The sequence below is a fragment of the Trichosurus vulpecula genome, chromosome 6 (genome assembly GCF_011100635.1).
Source record: "Trichosurus vulpecula isolate mTriVul1 chromosome 6, mTriVul1.pri, whole genome shotgun sequence".
In the NCBI taxonomy this organism is placed as follows: domain Eukaryota; kingdom Metazoa; phylum Chordata; class Mammalia; order Diprotodontia; family Phalangeridae; genus Trichosurus; species Trichosurus vulpecula.
This window is the reverse complement of record NC_050578.1, coordinates 185,775,851-185,797,524: the sequence shown is the minus strand read 5'-3', so window position 1 is coordinate 185,797,524 and position 21,674 is coordinate 185,775,851. Positions and strand designations below refer to the sequence as shown.

General features: G+C 35.3%; 1 protein-coding gene across 5 annotated transcripts in view; it reads right to left on the bottom strand.

Annotated features, from left to right (window-relative positions):
- The window catches only part of PPARGC1A (PPARG coactivator 1 alpha), a 784,344-nt gene that overhangs the window by 127,819 nt on the left and 634,851 nt on the right, over positions 1-21,674 (bottom strand). The window contains exon 1 of one of the 5 annotated variants that reach the window (XM_036762812.1): positions 4,118-4,248. The exons of 3 other annotated variants lie outside the window; for them this stretch is intronic. In XM_036762812.1, coding sequence (XP_036618707.1) covers positions 4,118-4,165 — 48 coding nt within the window. In that variant the 5' untranslated portion in view covers positions 4,166-4,248. Of the gene's footprint in view, positions 1-2,441; positions 2,556-4,117; positions 4,249-21,674 lie in introns of those variants that run through there. One more of the 5 variants, XM_036762814.1, reaches the window with a different exon arrangement.

The following is a 21,674-nucleotide window of genomic DNA, read 5'->3' as shown; positions in this document are numbered from 1 at the left end:
AGGCCCGGACTCAGGAAGACTTGAATTCAAATCTGGCCTCAGATACTTACTAGCTGTGTGACCCTGGGCAAGTCATTTAACCCTGTTTGCCACAGTTTCCTCATCTGTAAAATGAGCTAGAGAAGAAAATAACAAATCACTTTAGTATTTTTGCCAGGAAAACCCTAAATGGGGTCAGAAAGAGTCAGACACAACTGAAACAACTGACCAACAATTCCCTATACAAAAGAGAAGTCACTAAAAAATATATCAGCTGCTTCAACTCCACATTCCTCATCTTATAACAATTTTAGTTCATAAGAGAGAAGCTACAGAGAAGACTCAGACTTCAGGGACCCAGGGATGCTAGTATCTTACCACCTGAGTTACTAGGTCCCTTCCTCTTGGCAGTGACTTCTAACGTCAAAACTAATGCCATACAACCATTCATTTGCCATGAAGCAAACTACCCTTCTTGATATTTAGGCTTTGAATAAAATGTTTTATGTACAATTTTTTTTTCCCAGAGCACCTCTGCCATCCCTGTAAGGCTACATTACACGGGTCATATGCAGCAGTTTGATCATGAGCAACATGCTGGGAACTCGGTACTTGGTAATAGAGTCAGCAGTTGGTAAGGGGTTGGGGGTGGGCTGTAATTGACTGCCTTTCTTCCATAAGACCACCAGGCCACTGTGATATATCCAAACAGCAGGCTAAAAGGTGGGACAAAAAAAGGACAATTCTCAGAATTCAATCAGTTCCTTCATTTTTTGGTATTTCTTCCATTCTTATTATCTGTAAATTCAAAATCACTAGATTAATATTATCGACCAAATTATTACTAAGTTAAGGCATGGTTGAAGCAAGCATTTAGTTCTAGTAAAACATTCACATTTGTTCCCGGAATTTTCATCTCCTCTGCTTTATACCTCCCTGTGGGCAACTCTCTTCAATTCCTGCCTACTATTAACTTCCAAAAAGGAATAAACAGTTCCAATGCAGGTAACTCTCTAGCACTAAGTAGTGTTACAATCTAAGGACTTCTCATGGGTGCAAATGAACTCTATTATCTTATTTAAGAGATATTCTTCACCCTATCCTGTCTATACACACACACACACACACACACACATACACACACACACACACACAGAATTTCAGAATCTGGCACAAGTTTCTGTCATGATAGTCTATAATCCAGACACCTGATACCTTAAGAATCCTCAAGTGTCATTCTCATTGGTGACTTAAAACCAAAACAAACCAAACTTATCTACACTGAATACATCGATTGGTTAAAAATTTTCCATTCCCAGAGAATATGATGGTCTAAGGAAACACAGATCTTTAGGGGGGAAAGAAAAACACAGAACTGTAGCAGAACCTATAAGGATTAGTGGTTTTTTAAAATATGTTAGAGTTGAAGTGAAGTACATATGCTTTTGCCAATGTTGACATGATAATAAAATCAATTCTACTGAATGTAGCATTATACTGCTAATCTGAGACACATTAGTAGCAAGTGTTCCCATTATTAATTTATATTTGGCCTTTGAATGATACCAGATTTAACAGTCCAAATCCTGTAACTGTCCTCATTTGACACGCTGATATTTACTGTATCCTTATACATCTGTAACAGGTGTACTTTATTGTAATTACAGAGATGCGTTCTACTGCCTCTCTATCACTATGACAGTTACTTCACAAATATAGTCTTCATTTCATAATAAGATTGAAGAGAGTAAAGTAGGAACCAAACACAAAAGGCTTTTTCCCCTTATTTAAAGAGCAGACAATAAATTAGCTTAACTGTATGGATGATAATGAATCAATATAATAGAGCATAATTTTCAATTAATCTTTTGGAGGGTTTTTGATGCCAGAGATGGTAATATTTTTTGAGGCATAAATACTGGACTTATACATTTCAATTATGGTAATGAAAAAATGATTTTATAACATTTTCAAATGGTCTAGAGGAGGGAGCCCAGGAAAGAATGACAGCTTGGTGGAACGTGTGTCGTGTGAATTGTCTCTATCAATCTTTGTAACCTTATTGTACATCACCTTCATTAAACTGTGAAACACGGGGGACTCAAGAAGCTCCAGTGATATAGGCCTTTATTAACCAACGCGCTGTGCTGTCATTATGTGCAAAAGGGCATAATACGTTTTAAGATGACAGCAAACATTAATGATTCAAAAAATGAAAGCTGCCTACACTAGCTGCTGTTCACGATATTTCAGATTGGTATTGGTGATCCCCAGAGTTAATGCAGCAGCTCATCCAGGACTCCTGCATGTTCCCCCATGGAGAGCAACAGAAATATCAGTTGGTCAGTTTCAACCAGTAACCCATACATTTGCCTTGTATTACAATTAATATTGAGAGCTAACCTTTTTTTTTTCCCTCTAAGAGAATCTACTGCTGTAAATTAATCGGTTCTGATGCTTACTTAAAATGACTGCAGGAACTCCAGTGATTAAAATAAATCTTCAATATTTCCATATAATCTGGTTCCTCAATCAGCTCCTAGCAGTATCAGGAATAATACATGATGGAAAAATGAAGCTGCAGCAGCTGAGACCCACACTGTAAGCCAGACAACAGCCCACAGGATACTCCAGCTACTCAGAGACAATTAGGACTTTGGAGCCACTTAGAGCCTTGACTCATAATAGCTACAGGACATATAAATTATCCATATCTATTCCCCTTTACCAAGAAAACCAAACAAGATAAGAACAATTCTGCTCCACAAACAAAATTTAGCACAGCCACAGCTAGCTACCAGCAGTAGAGAACATGACAAAAAGAGTTAAAAAAAACCAGTCCATGCCTTGCTAGATAGGAAAAATTCTTTCACGGATTGTCCTGGCAAAATGATTTTCCTTCTAGATGTGTATCTCTGCACCACATGGACATCTTATTTAACTGAATCACGTGTAACGTTTAATCCTCCCCTTTTTACCCCATGTGCCCCCAGTCGCCCATAGGAAGTACTTGGAGCTCTCCTTTCTAATTCATTGTTACAGGTTTACTTCCTCCGTGTAATTAACCCTATTTGGGGTTCACCCCACCAGAGTCCACAGAAAGTTTCTCGATGCACAAGTTGTCAAAACTTTGAGATAACATTCCACTGTACTGAATGCAGACATGAAGAAATCCTCAAATCTCAATCCACATGCTAGTCATTCCACATTTCAGGGCTCTGCTTCCTCCCCCTGCCTCCAAAACACCATGGGTTGCACCTAGCCGAAGATGTTGATTTCTAACATTATTATTTATTTTTACGCGAGCGGAGGCAGCGGAGGCAGCAGCAGCAGCAGCAGCACCGGCAACGGCAGCAGCATTAGCATTAGCAGCAGCAGCGGCAGCATTAGCAGCGGTGGCAGCGGCAGCTCCACACACAATCCCTGCATAAACTCTTTTGCTTCAGTCTGTTGTCTCGGTTGTACAGTGAGATTTAACCATTTGTTGCACGACCGTGATTAACTGAGAACCTTGTGCTTTCAGAGAGGTTTTTTGTTTGTTTGCAAAAATCATTCCACAACATGTATAAACAGGAAGAAAGTAGCATCTCTGTTTCAGATTCTGGTGGAAAACATTCTGAAAAAGCATAGCAGGACACTGTTCAGGTTTTTGTGAGTTGTTCAGCTGGTAAATGGGGGTGAGAGGGAATCCTGAACAGGATGAAAAGAAACCTCAATTTTAAAATATTCATTAAAATTTTTATCTTAATCGTATTATAAATAGAAATGGCATTTTTCCAACCAGGCCACTAAATGCCACTGGAAAGACTTCAGACTGATTCATATCAATATCTTAGAGCATAAATATTGCATATGACTGGAAAGAGAGCCAAAGGCACATGAAAATAGTTTCCAACTGCAAGAGATACTGATGACAGCAGCTAAGCTTTGATTTGCTCAAGGCATCTGAGAGTAACCTTAAAATAGCAAACTTATTGGAGTTAAGATAAGATTTAGACTTGCTTCCAAAATCTCCTGCCCGGTTTACTTTTATACTTATTATCCTCATAAAAACCTCCCCTTCTACAGAATACTTGCGTCCAAGTTAAGGCTCTACATTGTCTGCAATGCACAGCTCGGCTCGCTCAGCTCAGCTCACCTCTATGTCACTCCATACAGAGTCCTGGTTGCACATGTCCCACGCCATCCAGCTTCTGAATGACGGCAGTAAAGCTTTTTAAACTACAATCCACAGAGCATACACTCATGCAGGCAACTAGCCCCTTACTGAGAGTGAACTGAAGGCACCTGTCTTACTACTGTTGCCAGTCACATGACAAAGCTATTAAAAAGTAGGCTGGGCTGTCACTCACCCAGCCTTCCTCCTCTTGTGCAGCCTGCTGCTAAAACTCGTGACGTCACTCAAAGGCAGACCTCTGTCTCAGTGAAGTAAAGGTTTAAAAAAAAAGAAAAAAAAAACCACTCGGACTTTTTGAGGCTTCCTAGCACCACGCTGTGATTAAAACCAGCTTTTAATGCCACACCTCCTAAAAGAGTCCTTACTATACAATAATGAAAATCTCCTACAATCTTTTTAACATTTATTTTGCTTTTCCAAAGCAAAAAAAGTGACAAAGCCCTTTTTTTATTGCAAATGAAGAAGTAATTGATTGTAGCTGAATTGTGTCCTCTCTAGACTTTTATTCTGATATTTCTAGGTGGTCAAGGCACTGGGTTAAATTCTGGCTTTTAATTTTGACTGCTGTTATATTACTGCATAAAAAGTACGGTGATGCAATTTTATTAACTGTGTTTAACTTTCTTGCTTGTCTGAATCACAGCACCGGTCATTTCTGATTTTTTTTGTAAGCAACAAGATTATCTATACATATTAAGAAATACACAAAAAATCTCTAGTTAAAAAAAAAAATGCTTGTCTCCTGGGCACCAATGAAATGCCAGCTTCAAAGCAGTCCTGCTGTTCAGTCTGCTCCATATATGGAGATCAGGCACACGACCCAACACAAACCAACAGCATCTCCCCTTTCAGGTCCCTCCTAATTATTTCCACTTCTTTCCTAATATCCTTGAAAACAAGTGTTAATGAAATACAACTGCTGCTGTTCTGCCCAGAATTGTTCAGATTTTTTCTGTATCTTCATAATAAGCAGCTTTTCCTCCAAAACTGCCTCAGGGTTCATTTTTGAATAAACACTTTATTCCAACCCCGTCCCCCATACACACACCCATACACCTGGGTGGTACCAGTTTGAGTTTGAAAATGGGAATGTCCATGCTGTAAGGTGAAAGCACCAAGACATTATTAACAGAAATATTTTTTTTTCTTCAGCTTTCTACAGCTCCTGTCCCTGAGACAATGAGGGCTGCTGCAGGTGCACCTGTTTTCTGATGACACTACAGACTGAATACATAACAAACTCAAGGTACCAAGCATCACTGAGAAATATTTCCCATAACAGAAAAATGCTCTACCTTAACCCCTTCAAACTATGTTCCTGTGTGTATGACTTCTCCCTCCCCTCCAAAATATACAAATTGGGAGATGGATATTTCATTACTTATATTAAAACACTACATTTTGAAGTTTAAGCAACTACTTTACTTGAACCAATGTAACTGAAAGTTTGCCAAATTAAAAAAAATTAAAATAGTATATATTTTAAATTTTGTGCTGTAACTGTGATTGGCTTTGCTAAATCGGGTACTCATTCTCTCCTTTCTAAGAAACAATTATCTGTGGTGATTTACTGATATGTACTGTAAACTTTAAAATTGCTAAATATAATAAATAATACACTGAGATGGGAAAGAAAAAATAAACAGTTCTTAGAATAGTTTGTTTTTTTCTTCTAAATAGTTTTTTTTTTACTGTGATAATATCTGCAATAAGCAACAAGTTAATCCTTGGATTATATAATCATTTTGAGACCTTATCATTATTGGGTTAAAAAATTACCCCATTCTTTCAGTTACTTTAAAAAAATAACTAAGTACATTTCATTGGCACATATTTTCATGCACAGATATGGAAATGCAATTTTATTTTTACTTTTTTTAAATAAAAAAATTACTGAAACACGGATTTGTGAAAAGCATTTTTACAAGCAATTAATGGTATCATGTAGACTTTATTCCCCCCCCAAAAGCTCTAATTCTCTTCCCAACTATATTCAGACAATAATAGAACTGCAGTAAATTATTGAGATTTGGATCAAAGATCATGAATTCTACCTTCAACCCAGACAACTCTGAAATAATGTTAGTCATCTGACCTATAGAAATAAAGTCAATGTTTATTAATTATTATCAGTTGATCCTTAGCAGCACAGTCCTTTCCAATACTTCTTTGTTTTGTGTTTCTCATCAGTACAGAATCTATCATATCACACATAAGGATCCATTCACATCTTTTATAGAAAGGTATTTAGTTTTGAACATTCCATATTAATGTTTCAGATATTATGATCACAACATAGAGTTTTTGTTTTGGAGTGGAGAAGGTAAGGGTGTTGCCATGCCGTCTGAATTCTGTACTGTTTTTTCAAGCTAAACAACTTAAACGATACACTCAACAATATTAACTATTAACCGAGAGTAATTTCATAGAAGTTTGGAGAGTTGGAGAAATATAGAATTCTTAAATCACATCATCATATCTTTTTCTCCTCAAAGCTGTTTTATAAATAAAAATTTATTAAAAGTAATTTCCTCAATCTAATTGGATTAGCTTTTACCATTAAAAAAATTCTCAAAAACTAGAACTCCAGTGAAAAAGAATCACTTATTGGTCTTTAGGATTTGGTTAACTCTTCAGATTGAATTTTTTTTCTATACAATCTGTTTATTGTATTCTTAAGGCAATTTGTATTTGCTCCTTTTCCCTCCTTGATTTTTCCTGAATCCTATTACATTGTTTTTCTCTGTGCCTTCTGTACACTGTTAATAGTGTCATTTCCACTACCCCAGGATTTCTCTTTAGTGCCTTTCCATATCTCTTCATTAAATTTATCGAGTATTCATAATTCTATTCAATAAAGGTTTATTAAGAGTCTGATTTGTGCCTAGGACTGTGCTAGGTAATGGGGGTGGAAGGGGAGTCAGAAAAGCATGTGACAGAATACCTGCTCTCAAGGATACTTCTGGTATTTGAGAAAAGACACAGAAAACAATTAGATATGAAATATTACTCAATATTACTCAAATCAATATCCAATTTGCTTTTCTGTTGCTTAAAACACACCCTTTTTTTTAGTACAAGGTCCTTATACTGACAACTATTCACTCCCAACTTAATCTGGCTTTATCTTAATAATGAAAGTAGGTATTTATTGACGTTTGATCTTAGTCATATAGAACATGGACCTAGATACAAATCTTAATTTCATTTCCCTGTCATCCAACTTCCTTCCCTGTATCTACAAATGATGTGAGGCTCAATCTCATTGTGACCAAAATTCTTAACAATGAAAATAATAAAATATAACTGTGAACTATACATTATAGCATACACTTCACCTAGTTCTGAAAATAGGAGCTCTGAGAAAACTGATTGTTCATGCCTGTAATGCACTTAGTATCCAAATTAATCAGTCCATTAGAAAACATCATATTGCTAGCAAACAAATTTGACCAAATAGACTGATTTTTGAGATTATTTTCCCCCTTCCCAAATGTATGCTTTCTGTGCCTTTCACCTTTTATGGAGTCTTAAGTCTAGAGGTGCAAGAAAGCTGATTGTTAAATCTTCAGTATGAGCATTTACATCCCAGTAATTAATATGCTACAATTCAGGACCTGATTTATTATTGTTTTGATTGTACAAACTTAAAAAAGTGATGGAGAAAGTGTTGACAATGAAGATTAAACTTAAAAGTGTGTTGTACTTAAAAGGGGGGTAGGGGCGGGAGCAATTCTTAAAGATCTACCAGCATGCCCTTATGCATGCCTGACAAGTGGTCATCTACAATGTGCATAAATATCTCCAGAAGGGGAGAACCTACTATTTCTCATAGCAATAGTTATCTCAGGAAGATCATAATAGCAGAGATTAAATATGGAAGGGACCTAAGGGGCCATATAATCCAACCCACTCATATTACAGATGAGGAAACCCAGGCCCAGAGAGGTACTTGCCCAATCAGAGTTTCTCTCATCGAAGAACCAATGCGCTTTCCATTGTACCAGCCTATTTCTCTTTGTAATAGCTCTAATTATTTGGAGATTTTTATTTACATCAAGCATCAATTTGCCTCTGCCACTTCTGCTTATTGGCTCTATTGCTTCCATCTGGGAACAGACTAAGCTTATTTTCTTTTTGTCATGACTATGGACTAACTGAACATAATTATCATGCCCTTAGCACCAAAGATATTCCATTCTAAACAAGATCTGAAACCTTGAACTGAACTTTTTATTTGAAATTGGGTCTAACTGGGATACGCTACAGCAGCAATGTCAAATTAAATCATTTTGGACACCAGGCCTTCCCCAATGTGTCCAAAATTGCATTTTTTGGCCCTGATATCAAATTGTTGACTAATTGAGCTTTAAGTCTATTAAAACCCAAGATTTTTTAAAGAAGAATAACTGCCTAGCCACAGGATGCTAAAAGCAAACCTATATCTAGCCTGCTCATTGAAAAAAAATTAATTTTTATATCATTATTGTATGTATATGAGAGAATCCAATAGAAGAAGTGCTTCTTAATACAGAATGCAATTTGGTATTGGCTTCTGGAATGAGTAGTATATGGAAATGAGTAAAATTTAATGCAGAAAAATTTTGAAGTACTCAAACTGGTTAAAAAGAATAAGTGCTACCATAAGTCGAAAGAGTGGCAGCCTTTCCAAAAAGAATTGAAAAGTCTTCCCTATAAAAATAACAATTTTCCAGTAACCCAAAGACATCACCCCCTGGCCAGACATATCCCAAATAAAGGTAGTGAACTAATCTATTTTCCTGGGAATTCCACCTTTCAGAAGCTGTTCAGTTATCAAGGAAACTAGAATTGGCATAACAAATATATTATATATAAAATACAATATTACTTACATGCATATGCCATAATTAGCATAATTGGTATCATACTTAATTGATGAAACTGCTATTTCAGTACTTGAGAATACACTAGTTCTGCTCTAAGAATTTTTTCAAAGCAGAGACAACCGAGTAAACAGTGGCAGGGTACAGGGCACAAAGTCCATGAACCTTTAAATACTCTAAAATCAAATCTCGTTTTACACAAAACTGCTATAGTAAAGTCAATGTGAATGAAGTGTCTTTGAGGAATGGAACAGAGGAGTCAGTGGACAGCTTTAGTACTTTCCAGCAATGTTTTTTTTCAAAAAAATAGACCAGAGATGACAGACAGCCTTACCAACACATTTCTCATCTTCAAATAAAACCTTCCTCCGACACAGCTTTATGAAACTGAGTCAGCTTTTTTTCCTTTTCCTTTGGAACTCCAGATCTGCACTTTCTTTCATATTAAAACAAAGAATAATATAGATATTCTTGAGTTGCAGTCATTTGGTCTAATATTAACAATATAAGGCAAGTGTTGTGCTTATCACACACATAAATATAACATAAAAAGAGGAGTTAAAAATCTGGATTTTTAGCTAACATCTGCTAAAAAAGGCATGGAGGGATCCTGGTACATTGGCAAGAACCAGCACTGGTTTGGGAATAAGGGGACCCGGATGCTAGGCCTAGCTCTGTCACTTGACTTCTGATGTCACATGCACTGGAAAGCTCAGTTTTCCCATCTTTAAAAGGATGTGTTTAAAATAGATGATTTCTAAAGCCCTTAGAACTTGCTCTATGAACCTACACCTACTTCCCTTTAAATTCAATTTTAGACCCAATCTATAGTTTAAATAAGATTATGATTTAATGATACTGCACTTATTACAATGACATATATTAAAATTTCTGGCATGAAATGTGAGCTCTTCAAAAAAGTTTAAAGAAGTTAGTAAATTTTTTTCAAGTTTTCTTTTCTTTGAGATATGTAAAAAAATTCATGCTCAATTTTTCACCTGGAGAAACTAAGGAACAGTTATTACCTGAGGTAATGAGACATATTCAAAGGTGGTGAGTTAGTCAAACAGTACCTCAAGCCTCTAATTCCTGAGCCTGGGTCCAGTCTTATAACTTCTTCTTTGTTTGAAAGGGAAAAATGATATTTTCACACTATTCCCCAAACAACAAAACATGGCTGAAAATTCTCCCAAAGAGCTAAATTTACTTAACTAGACCAGGCCTTTGAATGTTTCTTAGCTTTTCCCAGTACATTAGCATTTGCATTTTACTCTCAACAGGACCAAAATATACTCCCAAGGCAGAAAAATAATCTACATAAATTCATTGTTGCCTTGAGAAATAGTTAAATGGAAGTAAACTCTAATCATATGCAGAGTTAGGTCAGACTTACTTTGGGGGCCTAACTGGACCTTAGGATTTGAAAGGAAGTTCTGATATCAAGTGACCATTAATAGCACTATGGGTTAAATCCAGCAATTCAAAAATTTAGAAGCATCATGAAGAAAAATGTGCCTATGTATCTCATTTGATTTTAGCCCAATTTCTACTCCTTTTTATATGCTTGGATATCAGAAAACACAAGTAGTCAGCAACTTAAAAGGCAGGCTTTCACTGGACCTATATGCAAACAGTCCCCATGTTAGAGGTGTCATGCCCCTCCCATCACTGCACACATAAATACTTGCAAAAATACAAAAATGCAAAGTAAAAGGGAAGAAGCTGTGAGAAGAGAAACACTTTGGAAGAGCTAATCCTAAGGCAGACTCCCAAACAGAGCTATAGCCTCCCTGCCCAAAACTGTCTTCCTTTGTATTGTATGAACTTTTGGACAGCTATGTCTTCCTGGAATTTTACTAATTAAAGATTACTCTGGGTCAACCACCAAACTACATTTTAAAAGCACAAATAATAGCTGGAGATTTATAGGAACACTTTACAAGCTAGTGAGAAGTATCAGATTTGCTTTCTTCTTAAGAGGCCTTACTAAAAGGAGGAGAGTATTTATTGGACTGAAAGTATGAGAAGTGGATGAGAGGAGGCAGCACTTTGGAAGGAAGGCAATGCTGGACGGGGTACCACAGTGGCTACTTGGGGCAGAATGAGAACACTAAAAATGGATACCAGGAGGCAAGACAAAGGGATAGATGATGGAAATGAAAGGATGATAAGGGGAAATGAGAGCCTACTTCTAAATTTCGCTTGGGGACAGTCCTGTACCCAGAGAGAAGACCCTTTTCTTCATCCTTATATCACCCAGCTCTCTGCTTCCTGGAACAGATAACTCAGAGTAACATCCTGGAAAACTACCATATAAAACATATGCTTTGGTATGAGAAAATGTGTTTCAAGATCTAATCAATCCATTTAGAAAGCATGTTTTTGGAACACAGATGCTGTATACACTTTCGCATTGTAAGACTATTCTGATACTGGTACCAAATAACCAACCACCTGACACCTAGCCAGCCTTCCAGTGCAGGCTATCTATTATCCTCATCCTGAAATTTTGGGTATCTTCACAGCAATTGAGTTTCTTTGATTTGTTGTACATACGAAATGTTTTCAAAACTTCTTGGGCAAACAAGTAAGTCTGTGGCTCTCAGTCCTATCTCCAATAAATTTCCCTGGGTGGTATAATGACAAGAGGGCAGCTGGGCATGAAGTCAGGAAGACTCATCTTCTCAAGTTCAAATCTGACCTCAGACACCTACTAGCTAGCTGTGTGACGCTGGGTGAGTCACTTAACTCTGTTTACCTCGCTTCCTCTCCATAAAATGAACCAAAGAAATGGCAAACCACTCCAGTGTCTTTGCCAAAACCCTGAATGGGGTCATGAAGAATCAGACAAAACCGAACAGCAATAATGATGAACACTGAACAACAACTGGGAGATAGGCAGCCTAGATTCTACTAGATTCTGGTCCCTACTACTCATTAGCTGTCTGACTCTTAGAAAGTGTTTCCTTGGTTAAAAAAAAAAATCTTTGAGAATAAGGACTATTTCCTGTTCATCCGGCACTCAGCTACCCTGAAATAATCATTGCACATAGGAGGTACTCGATACATACTTGTTGAATGGAAAATTGCTCAAACTCTCTAGACTTTGGATTCCTCATCTGTCAAATCAAAGTTTGGATTAGAAGCCCTCAACGATTCTTTCCAGCTTTAAAAGTCAATGATTCATCTGTCTCAAGTGAGGTCAATTTCTTTTCTTTAAATAAGTTTTTATTGATGTATTTTGTTTTTTCAACCTCACCATAGTTTTCCCTAGTATCCCTACCTTAGTCCTTGCAGAGAGCTCTCCCATATAACAAATAGTATTTTTAAAGACAAAAAAAGAAGGAAAAAACCACCACAAAATAGATCGATACATCAAAAAAGTAAGAAAATATGTCCAATATAAAACAATTGTGGACTGAATCTGTCTTCTCATATCTCTTATTACAAGACATGCTTGTTCTTTAAAATTTGGCAACATACATTTTTATTTTTTTTTGTGGTTGTTCTTTCTCTTTAAATTGTCCAAATTGTTGTGTATGCTGTTTTGTCCACTATGTTTACTTTACTCTGTATTAGTTCATGTAGATCTTTACAAGCTCTCTGTAATCATCACATTTGTCACTTCTTAGAGCACAGTAATATTCCATAATACTCATGTGCCACAATTTGTTTAGCCATTCCCCAAGCAATTGGTACTAGATTTTGAGGGTTAAATGAGATAATCTATTTAAAAGTATGTTAAGCACTATCTAAATATCAGCTATTCTCATTAAAAACAAACTATTGGATAAAAAAATTTCCCTATAACAGTCTCTGTCCATGTCGTCTGTATTGTAAAAATTGTTATTTTGGGTGTAACTATTTGAATGTAAGATATGATTAAAATCTGATCAAATTTACAAAACATCTATTCTCATTTAGGAAGGAGAAAAGGTGAAAATAGGGAGGGTCTTGAATTCAAGTTTCTGAATAGAGGCAGGATGGAAGATTAAGGTGAATGTAAACAAAATCCTGTTCAGAAGCTGTAGTAAGAGGGCTGCTTTAAAATGGAAATCATAAACAACAGTCAGCAAGCATCTATTAATTGCCTGCTATGTAACAGGTACTAAAAATGATATAACAAAAGAATAATTTCTGTCAAGTTTACTTAAGAGAGATCCTACTCCCTTTTTTTTTTCATTTCAGGGAACAGTCAAAATGGATTATCTATATAGAAACTAAGAAATGATGAGCAGAAATGATACTAAGTCAAGAACATTTCATTATGCTATTATGATTAGTAAGTGTTTTAAGTAAAGACTGTATCCAAAGGAGATTGTTCTCAATGAGAGTTTGGGGCAAGGCATTACAGGGGTCCATTTGGATCTGTTTCATTTTGCTACATACACCTGTTTATCAAGATATGGTCATATATGGTCATATACTTTGGCTATGTCAAATACAGTATTCTTTATAGGCTTCAATGGAAAGTTGAATCAGAGATGGCACATGCACAGTATGCCACCAAGAAAAAACTTTGGAGATGAAAGCACTAGTAGCAGTATACCACGTGAGCTAAGAGGAAGTCTGTGTCCACCCTCAGGAGACACTACTAGGTAGTACCAAATAAAAGCTGCTTTGTTAAGTATTTAAAGTTCTTTATGACTTGGCCTCTCCCTACCTTTCCAGTCGTCTTACATTCTAGGATCCCACCTGATTGGCTTACTTGCACTTCCTTGAACATGACACTCCTGGCTGTCCCCCAAACCTGGCATAGTCCGCTTTCTTCACTCTCCTCCACAGGGTATTTCAAAACCCAGCTCAAGTACACATTTCTGTAGGAGGGCTTTCCTGTGTTAGCATCTTCTCTCTCATATTACCCATATTTGATCTGAATATATTTGTTATGTATCTAGTTGTTTGCATGTTGCCTCCATATTCAAATGTATGTTCCTTGAGGACAGGAACAGGTTTTGCCTTTCTTTGCATTTCCAGCTCTTAGCACAGTGCCAGGCACATGGCAAGTGCTAAATGAATGTTTGTTGTTACCTAACTTCACAGCTCTGATGGATACCACAACCTGAGAATAAGAAAGTTTTTATTTGAAATGGAGGGGTATAAATGGGCAGGGGTTTTTGATCCTTTATTCATGTGAAAAATGAATGTATAAGAAAAGATTTCCCAAATTTTCCCAGATTTCCCAAACCTAAAATGACTAGAAAAGGAAAGGTAAAGAGAACAAAGTTTTAAACAAAGGATCTCTAATAATCTTGAAGTAATGAGCCTTCAACTTTCCTCAACTTGTTTTATTCCAAATAGATTTTTAAAAAAAAATTCCATCTTTTAAAAATGAAATCTGTTGACCATTGGAGACAACTTTTTTATAATCTGCTTTAGTAGATCCGTTCCAATGAAAAAGTGCCTAAAATAGAAAGAAGCTAACCTTTTACACATTGACACAAGGCTGCATCAAGGGAACGTAAGCTTTCAGAGCTTTCCTGTGGGTATTTTCAGCTTGTGTGCTCTTTGTCTCCTCTATTACATTAGCCAGCATTGCATACTGTGTAAAAACCCAGGACAGAAGCTGTGGGTTATGGAAGGCACACTCAGCTGATAGGAAGTACAAGCCCGCTATACTCTTTAAAGCTGTATTTCCTCTTTACTCTTCTGCAAGAAATGAAGCCTAGAGAAAATGATGGCAAATGATTTCTCAAAGACTATCATTTAAATGATTAATAAGCTTAATTAATCTATTTATTCTACTTATAGCACAGAGTTTTTGGTGGGTGGTGTTTTATGTTTCAAAAGTATAGCAAAGGAAAAAAAAATAACAGATAGGGGAAATAGATGGATGTCCTGGGAGAAGGGGGAAGGAAGAGGAAGAAAGGGGGAAATTATCTCACATAAAAGATGCTTGCAAGGAAGAGCTTTTACAGTGGAGGGGAAAATGGTGGAAGAACAAGCAATGCTAGAACTTCACGTCTAAATAGCTTTAAAGAGGGAAAATATATATGCATACTTAATTGGAAATAGAAATCAACCTTACCCAACTGGCAGATAGGAGGAGAGGAAGGGGACAGGATAAAGGGGGTGGAGGGAGAGTGATAAAAAGGAGTGCAGATAAAAGAAGGTAGGGATCAGAAGCAAAACAAACTTTAGAGGAGGGACAGGGAAAAAAAGAGAGAAGGATCAACAGAAGAAAACAGGAGAGAAGGAAATGCAAAGTTAATAATTCTAACTATGAATGTGAATGGTATGAATTCACTCATCTAAAGGAAGCAGATAGCTGAATGGATTAGAAACCAAAATCCAACAATATGTTGTTTACAAGAAACACAATTGGAAAAGAGAGACCTGTGTTGAGTTAAAATAAGGGGCTGGAGCATAGTCAATAATGCATCAGCTGAAATAATAAAAAAGGCAAGGGGAAGCAATCATGACCTCAGACAAAGCAAAAGAAAAATGGACACAATTAAAAGAGATAAGCAGGGAAACTACATCTTGCTAAAAGGAACCAGGAACAATGAAGTAATAGCAATTCTAAACATGTGTTTACCAAATTGCAAAGCATCCAGATTCTTAAAGGAAAAGTTAAATGAATAGCAGGAAGAAACAGACTATGAAACTATACTTATGGGGGACTTCAACTTTCCCCTCTCAGAACTAGAAAAATCTAAATAAATAAGAAAGAAGCCAAGGAGATAAAGAGAATCTTAGAAAAGTAAGAAATGACAGAGCTCTGGAGGAAACTAAATCAGAATAGAAAAGAATATGCCTTTTTTTCTCAACTATATATGGTACCTTCACAAAAATTGACCATGTATTAGGGCATAAATATCTCACTACCAAATATAAAAAAGCAGAAATATTAAATGCACTATTTTCAGACCACAATGCAATAAAATTACATTTAATAAAGGGCCATGGGAGCATAGATTAAAAGTTAATTGAAAATTAAACAATCTAATCCTAAAGAATGAATGGGTCAAAAACAAGTCATAGAAACAATCAATAATGTCATTAAAAAGACTGACAATGAGACAGCACTCCAAAATGTATGGGATGCAGTCAAAGCAGTACTTAGGCAAAAATGCATATCTCTGAGTGCCTATATTAATAAAAGAGAGAAAGAACAGATCAACAGATTGAGCATGCAACTTAAAAAAATGAGAAAGAAAAATTTAAAACCCCCCAATTAAATACTAAAATGGACATCCTGAAAATCAAAGGAGAGAATAATAAAATTGAAAGTAAAAAAAAAAACCACTGAAGTAATAAATAAAACTAGGAAATATGGAAAAATTAGGAAAATCTATGAAAAAAAACAGTAAAATATAAATTATTGGTTAAATTGTTTTCAAAAAGAGAGTAAAAACCAACTCAAATGCACCACCAATGAATATGAAGTTAAAGCAATTATTAGGAGTTATTTCATCCAATTATATGCTAGTAAAACTGACAATCTAAGTGAAATGGATGAGTGTTTAGAAAAATATAAACTTCCCAGATTAACTGAAGAGGAAATAACAAAATTAAATTACTCTATCTTAGAAAATGAACTTGAACAAGTGATCGGTGAGCTGCCTAAGAAAAAATCCTTAGACCAGATGGATTTACAAGTGAATTCTACCAAAATTTAAAGAACAATTAATCCTAATACTATATAAACTATTTGGAAAAATAGGTAAAGAAAGAGTCCTACCAAATTCCTTTTATGGTTTTGATACCTAAACCAGGGAGAGCAAAAGCAGAGAAAGAAAACTATACCCCAATTTCCTTAATGAATGTAAACACACACACATACACACACACATGCACACACACACACAAAATAAATAAAATATGAGCAGAGAGATTAGAGCAATATATCAGAAGGATACACTATGACCAAGTAGAATTTATACCAGAAATGCAAGATTGGTTCAATATTATGAAAATTATCAGTATAATGAACAATATCAATAACAAAAACAAAAACAACAAAAATACTTTGATCTTATAGATAGATGCAGAATAAAAGTTTGGAAAATACGACATTCATTCCTATTAAAAACACTGGAATGCACAGGAATCAATGGAAACTTTCTTAAAATAAGTAGTTATCTATCTAAAACCAAGAGCAAGTATCATCTGTAATGGGGATAAATTTGAAGCCTTCTCAATAAAATCAGGACTGAAGCAATATTGTACTAGAAATGCTCGATCTAGAAATAAGACAAGAAAAAGAAATTCAAGAAATAAAAATAGGCAAGGAAGAAACAAAACTATCACTGTTGGCAGGTGATATGATACAATATTCAGAAACCCCTAGAGAAGCATGTAAAAACTAGTTGAAATGATCAACAACTTCAGCGAAGTTGCATAATAGAAAATAAACTCACATAACTTAATAGCCTTTCTATATACTACCAACAAAACCCAGCAGCAAGAGATAGAAAGAGAAATTTCATTTAAAATAATGACAGATGATATAAAATACTTGGGAGTCTACCTGCCAAGACAAACCCAGGGAGTATATAAACACAAAAACAAAACATTTTTCACATAAAAAAATAGATCAAACGATTGGAGAAATATTAATTGCTCATGGGTAGGCTGAACCAATAATAGAAAGATGACAATTCTACTTAAGTTAATTTACTTATTTAGTGCCATAGTAGTCAAACTACCAAGGAATTATTTTATAGAGCTAGAAAAAATACAAAATAATTTCATCTGGAAGAACAAAAGGTTAAGAATATTAAGAGACTCAATGAAAAAAAGTATTAAGGAAGGCAGTCTATCAGTTTCAGATTTCAAACCAAATTACAACGTGGTAATTATCAACATGATCTGGTTACTGGCTAAGAAATATAGTAGTGGGTCAATGGAATAATATTAGGTAGACAATACACAGTAGTAAATGAGCAAAGTAATCTAGTGTCTGATCAACATAAGGATCTAAGCTTTGGGGGTAAGAATTCAATATTTGGCAAAATTGCTGGGAAAACTAGAAAGAAATTTGGCAGAAACTAGGTAGAGACCAACATCTCACACTGTATACCAAGATAAGGTTAAAATGGATAAATGATTTAGACATAAAGGGTGATATCTAAGTAAATTAGAGGAGCATGGATCTGTCAGATCTATGGATAAGGGAAGGGTTTATGACCAAACAAGAGATAGAGAGCGTCACAGGAAGTAAAATGGATAGTTTTGATTATATGAAATTAAAAAGGGCTTGCACATATAAAACAAAGCAACCAAAATGAGAATGAAAACAGAAAAGGAGTTGAGCCAAATTGATAAAAATAAAAGTCACTACCAATGTAATAAATGTTCAAAATATATGAACAGGCAACTTTTGGAAGAAGAAATCAAAGTTATACTTCATATAAGAAATGTTCTGAATCACTACTGATTAGAGAAACTCAAATTAGAACTACTCTGAGATACCGCATCACACCTATCATATTGGCTAGCATGACAGAAAAGGAAAATCACAAATGCTGGAGGGGATGTGGAAAAATTGGGACACTAATACACTGTTGTTGGCATTGTAAACTAGTCCAACCATTCTCAAGAACAATTTGAATACTACATTGAAAGGTGTATAAGACTGTGCATACCCATTGACTCCCATTAAGTCTGTATCCCAAAGAGATCAAAGAAAAGAAAAAAGGACCTATTTGTACAAAAATATTTATATCAGTTCTCTTTGGAGTAGCAAAGAATTGGAAATCAAGAGGGATTCCCCATCAGTTGGGGAATGGCTGAACAAATTGTGGTTTATGATTGTGATAGTATTGTGTTATAAGAAATGATGAGCAGGATGGTTTCAGAAAAAACATAGGAAGACTCAAAAATTCATGCAAGGTGAAGTGAGTAGAACCAAAAGAACACTGTATGTAGTATCAGCAATATCTTATGGATGATTGACTGTGAAAGATTTAGCTACTCTGATAAAGACAATCCAAGACAATTCCAAAGGACTCGTAAGGAAAAATCCTATCCACCTCTAGGGAGAAAACTCATGAACTCTGAATGCAGATTGAAACATGCTTTATTTTTTACTCTATTTTTATTGTTTTATTTTGTTGTGTTTTCTTAGGCAATATGGCTAATATGGAAATATGTTTTGCATGACTTCACATGTATAATTGATATCAAGTTGCTTGCCTTCTCAGGAAGACAGCAGGAAAAAGGGAGAGAACTTAGAACTCAAAATTGTAAAAAAAATCATTGTTAAATTTTTTACATGTAATTGGGAAATGTTTAATGGAAAAAAATTTTAAAGTATAGCAAAGGAAGAGAATAGGTCTTCATATTCAAAAAAGTTGTTTTTATACTTATTTCTTAATGAAGAAATTAATTTTTGAATGCTCAGTAACATGCTTTCTCAGATGGCACAAGGGGTTAGAATAAGTATTGATTAAGTATCAGTCACTTTACAATATGATCTCATCTGATCCTCACAATACCCTGGGAACCAGGTGCTATTATTATTACTCCTATTATACCCTTGAGGAAACTGAGACAGACGGGGGTAAGTAACTTGCCCAGGGTCATATAGTATCAAAGGCTAGATTTGAACTCAAGTTTTCCTGACATGGGGTCTAGCATTCTCTCTACTGTATTATCTAGTTGGCTCTATTTTCACACGTAGTGGAATAAATACAGGAATCAAGAGAACTGGGTTGTACTCTTAGTACTGACAGTGACAAGCTGTGGGACCCTAGGAAAGCAATGCCATCACGTCTCCAGGCCTATAGCACTAAAAGGATGGACACGGGCATATACACAATAAACTAAATTATCTCTAAGAGTCCTTCTAGGCTCTAATAAGCTATGAATCTAAGTTTGCATCATTGGCTCAAAATCCAATATTGAAAAATTGCCTGATGGATATTTAATGTAATGGCTTTGTTTAACAACTTGGGTTCCTTTAAGTACCATTGCATACAGCTTTGCTTAACTTTTAAGTGGTGTCAGAACAGATGCCCAGTTTTACTTTGTGCTTTTTTGTTTCATCAGATAAATAGAAATTCAGAAGGACAGCCAACTTCTTCTTTTTCTTTTCTCTTTTATTTTAAGGTTTGACATTAAGCTGTCCATACCATTACTTTTTAAGGCAATATAGTCATATCACAGGTTGCAGGGATGCTAAGTGGTTGTTTGGCTTCTCTGTGAATTTGGTTTACTTAGAAAAAGAGTGAAAATTGGTCTCACAGTGGTCACGACATCACTAGCTCTAAAGGAAAATAGTGCAAAAAACTGGTGTTTTTTCCTATCATACCTCCCCAAATTTATGTAAACCAAAAATTTCCAAGGCTCACAAAAATGGCTGTTACTTTGAGCCAGGAAATGAAAGAGTGATTATAAAGTATCAGATGATCTTTTAAAAAGATTTTATCTTAAGTCTTGACTGATGGAAAAATGGAAAACAAAGGCAGGGTAACAAAAGCTATTAAAAATAAATGTTATTATCAGTCCTTAAGTCAAAGTTGTTTGGAATCATAATGATTAATGCAACTTTTAGATATATTGCACAATCAGCTTTTAATTAAATCTACTGTATTAGGTATTGAAGAAAAAAAACTCAGCTAATATATGATACAGTCTTTTTATGAAGGCATTAAAATGTGTTTTCTTCTAGGTTCCTCTACCCCCATTTAACTGATTTTTGACAGTGAATATATGTAATTGAGATACTTTATGTTTTAGCAAAATATAACAAAACTCAAATCTTTATAGCAATTAATTCTAGAAGGGTCACTCATTATAATGAATCATAGAATCTTAGTGCTGAAAGAGACCAAAAAGATCTTGTCTAATTTTTTTTCTCCCAAAACAGGAATTTAACATCTGGAAGGTGTCATTATGACCTATATTCACCACCCTAAGACACGAGACTATCCATACGTACTGATGAGATATGGAAGTACAGTATTAGAAAGAGTCACCTGTTGATTTCACCAAAATGTCTATAAAAGAGATGTATGCCATCATATTGCAAAAAAGAAGTCCAGGAGTTTCTGAGAAGGATCGAACTCCGATCATGTTTAATGAAATCCAATACATATAGTCATATGTATTATTCTAAGAATATAATTATTTTTCTTGGAGAAAATTGGCATTTTACAGCTGGTAGCCATTCAACTTTGATCAAAAATGTACGCACTTCCTTTTCTCAAGGGAGAAAAAGCTGTCGTGTTATATAAATTTAATTTTTAGTTTTTAATGTCAAACATTATTTGGTAAACAGAGTTATATTATGGAATATTATTTCTTATTTGGTACTCAAATTAACCTCAAGGCATAACTGGCTAAATTGGTTTAATCTGTACATTTGAAAGCATTGGTGCCTTCATCTAATTCTTCTCTACTAATAAAATCTAACATGGTAATATATTTATTTCCAGTTCAGTTCATGTTGAGGAGTGTAGTACTTTACAGAAAACCAATTAATAGCAATCATATATGATAACATTTTTAATAGTTCAGAGGAAAATCCCACACTATAGGGTGATAGATTAGATGAACCAAGTAGCCTAAGCCTATCTCATTTGCTCTCTTGATAGGACATAAGAAACCTACATAGAAGCGGTCTGAATATTAACTAAACCCCTACTTAATTGAATGGCTGTTCTAAAGTTCAGAATGGGATTCGGGATCCTACTTTTAATCCAAAA